Raw genomic sequence first — 10,355 nt, 5'->3', positions numbered from 1 at the left:
TTAACTGAGGCGCAGTGTTGTTTCAGAGGCTACTGTTTTTTAGCCAACTCATAGCTCAAGACTGGCAAGTGCTCTTCTGTGGGATTTTTTGTTTTGTTTTTTGTTTTTTGTTCTTCTCCGCAACATTTTTGTAGTTCTCTTGTCCTTATCTGTTCCTGGCGAAATGTGACCGTTTCGACTGTGGTTTTAATTAACAACTCAGCTTTATTTCACACAGCGAAGTTAATCCCAGTACAGGGCTGGATTGCAAAACGAGCAAATTCCATTCCTGGAGTAAAGGATTAGCACTTAGGTCTTTAAATGGATGGATGGCTGAGAATAAAATGACATGTACACAACAGAAATCCAGGTTTTATTATAAGCGATACAATGGTATGAAGACAGTTGCTTTGCTTTAACGCTTATATTGTTGTCTGTTCCAAGATTATCTATAGAGACACAGACCAACCTCCCCTCCCCCGAAAAAAACAACAAAATGCCCACCCCCTTTTTCATAATTATAATCTTTTTTTAACCGCTTTTTTCCTAGCTGGCTTGTAGTATTAGAAAGCAGTCAATATATAAATAAAAATGTAGAGGAGACTTCAAAATCAGGGCTTTATCAAGGGCTGATAGACAATTGTCAGCTCGAGTCATTATATTAAATGTAGGTGGGGTTTTTTACACCCCCATCAACATAAGTCTATATCTTTTAGGAGGTAGGCTTCAACCCTTGACACAGGGCCAATCCAGTTGAGGGGAATTCAACATTCCAGCAGCAGCAATTCCGAGATACTCGATAAAAATTCTCCCCACTCGAGAATCGAACTCGGCTCTTCTTAGCCTAACCGCTACACTAAAGAGGCCGAAGCTTACGTCATGCAGTCACAAAACATCTCCAACCATTACGCACGATTGCAAGGTATGAATCGGTTTCTGTGTATAGTTGGTGCCATCGAGAAGGCCTCCTGCTCTTTTTAACTGTTCTAAAACACAAGTTCATTTACTTCACCACTGGCTCATTTACGTCACTCAATAACTGTAGAATTTGGCATACAAATTAAATGTAGTCATTAAACCGCTGACATTCTATCAGTCTGAATTAATATTCTTTATTCAAGCCTTTCCTGGCTGCTACATAGTATTAATGATTAAAGAGAGGCATTATTTCGTCTGCCTAGCGAAAAGACCACTTTGCATTGGAATTTTAACTGTTTTATTGTAATGTATCTCGCTGGAATGTGTCTCTTTTACGCTGGTACAATACGCAGGTCTTTAAACCACATGGTGCAATTCATCATTGGTTGGCTTTCAATTGAAAATGTTGTTTGATCATGGTTTATTTTACCTTACATTTAATTTTTATGTATGATGCGGCAGCTGGTTTTATTTGGAATCCATCTATCAGTCTATCTATCTATCTATCTATCTATCTATCTATCTATCTATCTATCTATCTGTCTGTCTGTCTGTCTGTCTGTCTGTCTGTATGTCTGTCTGTCTGTCTGTCCGTCCGTCCGTCCATCCGTCCGTCCGTCCGTCCGTTCGTCCGTCCGTCCGTCAGTCTGTTTGTCTGTCTGTCTGTTTCTTTCCCCTGTCCATCCCGTATTTTCTCTTTATATGCGTATGTTCGAATCTGCATGAGGTTATTAACGCTCTGGCGAAGCAGGTGCTCAAAGGGGTTAAATGTATCATGACTTTTCGACCTTAGCCACCTGGACCGTTACAAATTATAGCCGTAATTATAACAGTAATAACAAACTAGCCTTTTGTGGTGTAGAATGGCGTCGTTGTCAAGCCCATCAGGATGGGAAATATAGTGGTCTTAAAACCCAGTAAGGTCATATTGAAATAGCCGCAAAGAAACTGTTGCTTGTCGTTATACTAAAATGCTTATGATATCGTCACTACATTTTCCTTCTCTTTTATCTTTTGTTTGAGGACGAACAGTACCTGTAAAATGCAAGCCTGATGTATTCGTAATGTGTGTTATTCTATTTGCATTTTTGTCTACTTGGATTTTAAGGGTCCAGGGAAAAAAGCAACGCAAGAGATGTCAGTTTTTGGATAATTTGATTTGGTTTGGAAAGTGTTTACACACCTCTTCTGGCCCATCCAAGTTTCTAGGGCTAAAACCTGATAAGTCGATCAATATCAGTCTTGGCAAAAGCTATACAATGGAAAAGCGTAGCCTGCCAAGAATTTTTAATCTGTTTTTCTCAAAATGCCAAAAAGTGGCACCCCTTGATTTTTCTTTGTGCCCTTCAATTGTTTTGGGGGCTTGGGTTCTCTCTCTCTCTCTCTCTCTCTCTCTCTCTCTCTCTCTCTCTCTCTCTCTCCCCCCCTCTCTCTCTCTCCCCCTCTCTCTCTCTCTCTCTCTCTCTCTCTCTTTTGGGGGGTGGGTGGTTGGTGGTGCTTTCCTAAACTCTTTTATCCTCTTTCGATTTAAATTATGCCGCCACCATGCAGATCTTCTGGTGACTTCTGTGATTTATTCAACACGATACGGTGTCTGTCTTTTCCTTGCTCTGTGGGTCTGGGTTGAGATGAGGAATTCACAAATTGACATTTGAAGCTACCCTTCCTGCCGGAAGGTGTCCTCGTCTCCTTTGGAACCTGCTGTAACAAGGACAAAGTGTCTCACGCACGGCAACACAGCTATTTAATCTGCAGCATTGTGTCACGACGTGGTGGAATCAGGCGCTCGTCAGTATTTGGGCGTGTGGCGTTACTAGTATCATCTTAAAGTTTATGTATTTGCCTGGGTCTTGATGCAAAAACATACCTGTCTATCTTGAATTGAAGTCGAGGTATTTGCGATTGGAAGAGGTGAGGGTCGCCTGGTTTCAGAGGTAATATTAGCGAGAAAATGGCGGCCAAAGTGTTGTGATTTCCAAAGTCTTTGGGGAAGGAAAATGTATATATTTCTGTCTTTAATCAACGTTTTTTCCAGTAAACTCCACACATAAATGTGTTTTTAAAAGGACCTTAAAGGTGTTGAACCAGCAAAAATAAATTGCTAAAAATTACCAAAAACAGCGGGAAAAGGCCAATAATTTCAATTTCCATATTTTGGCGTACGCCTGATTTGACCACGATGAAACACCACAGACTGCGTCCAACTATCTTTCTCTGTGGGGTCAGATCACGGGTTGGGGCGACATGGGAGGTCGATTCACATGTTCAGGGTAAGGACCATAATATAACAATGGAATTTCTACATTTCACCTGCCGCGGCAACAATATTGCTTGTTTCATTTTCAGAATGTAATGTGTATCTTTAGACAGAATCGTAAGTCACTACTTTAGAATTACAAAGTTCTCTCTGACATTTTGGCCGTTTTGAGTTACCCAGACCTTGAATTAAGAAACCAATAAGTGTTCTATCTATTCTACCAACATCGTAGGATTATTTGGAGTCGTTATCAAAACTTTCAAAGAATTGCTTTTGAAAAAAAAGGGACTTGTTGAGGAACTCGAAATTTTTGTTTGACGAAATGGAATTTTAGAGTAGCGAAGTGTCCTTGTGGCTTACCGTACGGTTGGTCGTTGTCAGAGAGAAATGAGTGTAGACTTCGGTTCGGAACATCGTGTGCCTATAAAGGTGGCCATATGCCCTGAAATAAGAAGAAAGGGAGCTCAGATAGCTGAGTCAGTATCACTATAGAGTACGATATGGTTGACCCTAGTTCAAATCCGTTTGTGGATGTTCTTGAACTTTGGTTGTGTAGGGAGGTTTCCAACCCCTGTACTCAGCTGGTGCGTTCTCGTCGAAGATGGACGATGTTTTCGAGGTGCTGTCTTTAACATAACCTCACAGTGTTGATGAAAGTAAACTTTAGCCCTCTTGTCAGAATTTATTTGACTTACTATGCGCATCCGTGATTTCCACTCTCTGTGGGCTCACATTTGAGTCGCCGTGACGTCATACACTTTACTGTACCACGTTTTTTACAGGATCATTAACGAAAGGAGAGAAGGAAAGGGAGGATAAAGGGGGAAGGATATGGGTCTTGTGTATGAATGCACCTCCACCCCTCACCATACAACTAATTATGAAATGAGGGTAATGAAGTGAAAAGGTTAAGATAAGGTTGATTAGTACAAATGCCCCCTGCCCCTTCCGAAACCCCATCTTTTTCCCCATATATCTTACCAATGAGCAAAAGGATTACTTTTCATAGAGTAAACTGACTTCTGGATGCAGGGGAAAAAGCTTGAAAATGTGGATGGTTGGAAGGTGTTCTTGTGTATTTTGCTCCTTCTTTTCTATATTCTGATCTGCTTTTATTTTCTCCCCTCATTCTTTTCTTTGTACGATACTCTCTTACGTCTCCTCTGATCATCAGCATTTAGATGACCTAATTGTTCTTTTTCTGGTGCCGAACAATTCTTGCAAAAACTAAAACAAAAGCGAGAGAAGCTATATAAAGTACAGCGTAAGTTTATCTCACCCAGTATCAACGTGAGTCCTGACCTTTATCAAAACTCAAATCCTCAACTCTTGCACCTAATTTTTGGAATGTCGCTCCCCACCACCGTATTCAGTAAAAATAATCATCACCATCATCATTGCCTTTCTCACCGTGAATCAGGGTATAGGCCACGAACAAACGCTTTTCATTTTTCCCTATCCTGGGCTTACCTCTTGATGTCATTCCATTTCTTCTCACTTTTCAGTACATCAGTTTCTGTGACTCTTCTCCTCTTCTTCAGTAAAGGTATCTACACCCAATCTTGCTTGGAAGAGAGAGAGAAAGAGAGAGAGAGAGACAGAGACAGAGAGAGAGAGAAAGAGAGACAGACAGAGAGAGACAGAGAGAATTATGGTACTACACTAGTAAACAATACGTTCAATTGTTTTATCCTGTATACGCAGAGAGACAGAGAGAGTGGGGGGGGGGGGACTGAGAGAGACAGAGAGAGAGAGAGAGAGAGAGAGGGAGGGAGAGAGAGAGAGAGAGAGAGAGAGAGAGAGAGAGAGAGATCCCTTTCGCTCGTTTTGCTGACACAGCCGATGTTGTACCCCTCTTAATTGACGTGACTAAGAGCTGCTCACTCACACGATTGTGGGTTGTGAGAGGTCGTCTGGCGGTCTAATTTAAGGTCACAGTTTTAGCGGCAGAGAGACGTCATTCTCACGCATGCTTGCTCCACAGACATGCATGTAGGATAGGGTGGGGAGAGGTAGAAGGAGAGAGAAAGAGAGAGAGAGAGGGAGAGAGAGAGAGAGAGAGAGAGAGAGAGAAACAAAGAGAAGGAGAGGGAGTGGAGGAGACAAACAGACAGACAAACATATAGACAGAAAGAAATACAGACAGACAGACAGATAGACATTCCTACAGACAGATAGACAAACAGAAAGAAGCAAAGAGAGAGATTGTAAAGAGAATTGCGCGAGGGGGAGTGCCATTGATGACTATATCACCATCGACAAGAAAGATAAGAGAACTCAAACTTAAGCGAAATGGGAAAGTTGGAGTGGAAGGGGGAGGGGGCAGCGAGGTTTGTGCTCGAAAAAGATAATGTAGAAAAAGGGGAGGGGTGGGGAATAGAAGAAATTGAAACTTATTTTGAGAAGTCAGAAAAAAAAGCGAAAGGAGGAAGGGTTGGTCAGGAGAGCAGTGAAGCATGATACGAAAGAGGTGTTCATAAACACATGTACAAGTAAGTTTTCATGTTCTTCTCAGTGGGGCATTGACAGGAATAGGGTAATCAAGAGGATCTTCATTGTCCCTCCTGCCATTTTTGTCTCCAGTCTCTAGAGACTTCCACGGTGCCTTTTATTCAATCAGCTCCATCGCTTTCTACTGCTTCCCTGACTGTTGTTGTCGTCTTCGTCCGTGCTATTCACCTTCTATTAAAGTTGAAGTAACCTGTGTTGTTCGATACTACAATAATAAAATGTGTCGTTTCAAAGAATGGGCCTTTGGTCACCGCAGTGACACCAGAGATAGTACAGCCTACGGTAGGCTGTACTATCTTTGGTGACACCCAGTCCAAGCGAGGAAGAAATCTGACTTAATTGTTCGTTTGACTCTTATAAACTAAAATTGGAAGTCGGTGCTTTGCTTCGGTAGCTCCAAATTCATACAATTTCTTCTCCTTCAGAACTCTTTCATTGCGGTTTCTCATTTTTTTCAACGCCATTTTCCTTCGTGCAATACTTTCTTCACTATCAGAACCTCTCAGTGTGACTACCTTTGCTGATGGGCCTCTAATCCCTGGGCATGACACAATCTTACATTGTGTAACCTACTGCTCGTGATTAATGGCTTCTCGCGGGGTATGTTGACTTTTCCCAAGCACTTTGATCTGTTCAAGAATGTCGGGGCTCGCTCCAGTCTGGTATCGATGTACATGTCGACTGGTCAGGTCAAGACACCCGTATGCCTCATTTTTCTAAAAATTGACTTCTTTGCTTTTCCGTTTCCGCAGATCGATCTCTCTCCGTCACATATTATCTTTTTGATGAGAGGATCGGACTGTAAATAACTTGTAAACAGTCCAATCCTCACATCGAAATGAATGTGACTGAGAAAGATCTGCGCCACGGAGAAGCAAAAAGGTGGGTTTTTAGACAAATGTGACATGAGTGTTTCTTCAACTGAAACGTCGATGCATATCTCTGCTGCTGTTATCAAGACGACCTGGAATGTTTGCCTGACCCTCGACCGATAACACAATGCACCTCTGAACAAACCCATGTCATTTTGTTTAACTCATCGACGTCGCACATTCTGGTTATTCGAACGCTTGAAGACCTGCGGTTTTGGAGCATGTTAGAAAAGAAGCTTTTAAGACTTCCTCATTCATACAGATGCTTCAATTAATTCTGTTAGCTTTATCTTGAGCCGAGAAGGACAGGTAATAACATGCAGTCAATGAAATATGAAAATTCGTGCTTCTGAAAAGTGCGTGGTGATTCGAAATGAGCTGCTTTAACGTCTTTTGCCTGCTGCTGATCAGACGTATTATTATTATGTGCCCTTAAAGTGTTAAAGGCTGTTTGCATCAGGCCTTTTGACAAGCCAGAAGACGGAAGTTAAGGCAGCGTGCCTTTCGACTTCATTGTTACTGTTTGTTTTTTTTCCAGAGAGGCAAACTTTATCATTGCTGGGGTGGGGGGGGGGGGTGTTCAGTCGAATAAGGGCAATGATTGCACATCGAACTTTTCGGCTTCGATAAGAAAAATACCATGTCTGCATGCTTCATAATCCAAGGCCCTAGCACAGGATAATCGCTTATTGAAAAGGATGGCTGACAGCCGCATTTGTTGCTTGTGTGGTGCCCAAGTGAATGTGTCGAACAATGTGTTTTAAAAAAGACCAGATTCGTCTATTATAGGTGTTGGAAGATCGTGTTGCATTTCGATTTGAGGATTGGATTGTAAATAAGTTATTTGTAACACCACCCCTAATCTTCACACTGACAGGACCTGATTATGTTGCAAGTGCCTTAAAAGGCTGACTAAAACGCAAAGGGATTAAGAGTAAGTTAGAGTCATCATCATCCGGTGCCTTGCCGACTGGCGTGGGCGATCATGGACCTCCACTTCGTTCTGTCTTGTGTTGCTGCGATGATGTCTGTCGTTCTAGCTGTTGTCAAGTTGTCCAGTATCTTCTCCCTCTGTCTCTCCTTCCATCAATTTAGAATAGCTTTTGCATACTCATTTATTTTCCTCTTTCTGTCACAGGTCGCTATCACCATCTACTGGCTTGGGAAATACGCGTCTAGCTTCTACCAAGGACCGCAACTGGACTTGAGCGCGTTCTCAGCCCTGGTCCATACACGTCACGAAGCTGACATTGTGGAGAAAGACTTCCACAGCAGACGAACCTCATCCTCCAGCTCTTGGGACTGGGCTCATGGTGGACGCCCGGGTTTGAACTCTCAACTCTCTGGAACTGGGAGCAGAGGTCAGATAGGAGACTCGCCCTACCGCCACAACAGGGACAGTTCCTATGACTCATACGAGAAAGGTAAAAATAAAGAACCACCCTCTCCCCGAACAAAATGTTCCCCTCCCTCAACACACACGCACGCACACATACACACACACACACACACACACACACACACACACACACACACACACACACAGCGCACACACTCTCAAAAACACTCCCTCTCTCTCTCTCTCTCTCTCTCTCTCTCTCTCTCTCTCTCTCTCTTCTCTCTCTCTCTCTCACACACACACACACACAAACACACACACACACACACACACACACAGAGAGAGAGAGAGAGAGAGAGACCGAGAGAGACCGAGAGAGACCGAGAGAGAGTGAGTGAGAGAACCTGAACAACACAGATTCAAATATTCTCTGCTATAAGTTCAAAATATTGAACGTGACCAAAATTGTGTCGATAGTGCTGTAAAACATCCACTTAATCTAACCAAATCGCCTTGAAATAACTACCCAATTGAACGGGGCAGAAAGGATTTTTTGTTGAGAGGGGGGGTGGGGGCTCCTCTGGGAATTTTTAGTTCAGTGCTATCCCTCTGTTGTTGTTTTTTCTGTCTGCCTGACTTACTTTTTCATAAAGTGAAAGTTGATGAGCTTTTCTTTGAACTCTCACCAAACGTACCAACATCATAGCCAATGTCATTGTCATTTTTTTTTAAAATTTCCTATTAAATGCGAGCCCTGTAACTAGTATTGGCCTCCTATTTGATTTAAAATGTGTTGATGCGGTCATAAAACACCTACATACTTTTGTTATTACTTTGAAATCAAGCATCGTACGTCATTTTATCTTTTGTGGGATCATTGTGGTTCTGACGGGGTCATGGGGGACATTAACCGCATACCTCACTATTGTTGTCGTCCTACCATTGCTCCATTATTGTTATAATTCCTACTGAACCCTTGTCATGCAACGTGAATGTTATATGTTGGGCATCATGGTGAAATCAAGTGTACGTCAAAATAATGAAATCGAAGAAACCAACATTTTTTTCCTCCCGTTGAGCAATCTATATTTGTTTGTTGGGTTTTTTCGTTGATGTTTTCTTCTTATTTTTTTTGCTTATTGTTTTGTTTTTTAGCTCAACATCTGTTATGTCCATTTAAGAGCACCTTTATGTGTGGATTTTTTTCAGAAAAAAAGTTGACAAAAACATATATAGATCTATATAAATTTGCAGTTTCCGGGGACACTCAAACTTTGGCGGCCATATTTTTCTCGCGGATTTTACCTCTGACGCCTAGGGACCCCCGACTTACTCTATCGAAATACCTCGATCTCTATTCAAGATAAATGGATTTTTTTCAAATGAATAACAAGACAAATGAACAAATGAGTCAGTAGACTTTGCTAAATCGAATTAATGTCTTGACACTTTTCTGTATATCATTCTCTGTATTTGTGGCTTCGAAATCCTTCCTCAGAATCAGTGGGCATTGCTAAATGTCTTGCCACTTTTCTGTACATTATCATTTTCTGTTTTCGGGTTGTTGGTGAGCGCTTCTGGTAGGTCTTAGTTCTCTACTTTCCTTCTGTTTGTTCTGTCTGTCTGTCTTACTGTTTCTCTGCACTAAATGACCATTATTGTGTCAATGTGCTTCTTTTTATTCAAAACAAATTCAACTAACAAACATTCCCAGTATCTGTGGCTTCGAAATCCTTCAGAATCAGATGACATTGCTAAATGTCTATCTACTTTTCTGTACATCATTTTTTTTGTATCTGTGGTTTCGAAATACTTACTCAAAATCATTTGACATTTTTCCGTGCATTTCCAATTTTCTGTATAATATCATTCTCTGTAATTGTGACTTCGAATTCCCTAGAATCATTTGACATTTTTCTATGCTTTTTCACTTTTCTGTACCGGTATATCATTCTCTTTATGTTTGGCTCCTAAATCATTCCACAATCGTGTGTTTTGTTTTTTGTTGTTGTTGTTGTTGTTTTTGGTCTTTTACCTGTTGGTGGTTGGCGGGTGGTCTGGTTTGGTTTGCTTCTTCTTTCCTGTCAAACATCTAGGCCTACCGTCCTTATCTTGCTTTCTTATTTTTTATGTTTGTTACTCTCTTGTAACACCTATAATCTTCTGGAGCTCATATGACCTTATGCAGTTGCGAGCGCCGTAAAACCTCTACTAAAACTTTTTTTCTTCGCTTTTCTGTATATCCTTCTCTTCATGATTGGTTTCGAAATCGTTCCCCAGAATCAGTAGACAGCCTGGACGAGGGAGGGAGCATGCCAATGGCGCGATACAACAGCGGGTCATCCCTCAACAAGCAGAAGGACCACCAGAACTTTGCCACGTTTGACTCCAGCTTCAGTGATGAGAAATACAGCGGGCTATACCGGAGCAGTCCGGACCTGTCTCACAGGTGTGTGTTTTGGTGTGTGTTTGGGTGTGT

The 10,355-nt window shown here is 41.8% G+C and overlaps 1 protein-coding gene across 1 annotated transcript in view; it reads left to right on the top strand.

Annotated features, from left to right (window-relative positions):
- The window catches only part of LOC101855488 (calponin homology domain-containing protein DDB_G0272472), a gene marked incomplete in the record, with an annotated part of 217,513 nt that overhangs the window by 166,199 nt on the left and 40,959 nt on the right, over positions 1-10,355 (top strand). The window contains 2 exon segments of the mRNA XM_035969737.1: positions 7,676-7,961; positions 10,157-10,325. Coding sequence (XP_035825630.1) covers positions 7,676-7,961; positions 10,157-10,325 — 455 coding nt within the window.

Source organism: Aplysia californica, unplaced genomic scaffold (assembly GCF_000002075.1).
Source record: "Aplysia californica isolate F4 #8 unplaced genomic scaffold, AplCal3.0 scaffold00176, whole genome shotgun sequence".
NCBI classification, from domain to species: domain Eukaryota; kingdom Metazoa; phylum Mollusca; class Gastropoda; order Aplysiida; family Aplysiidae; genus Aplysia; species Aplysia californica.
The sequence above is the reverse complement of the archived record's forward strand: the minus strand, read 5'-3'. Positions and strand labels throughout refer to the sequence as shown.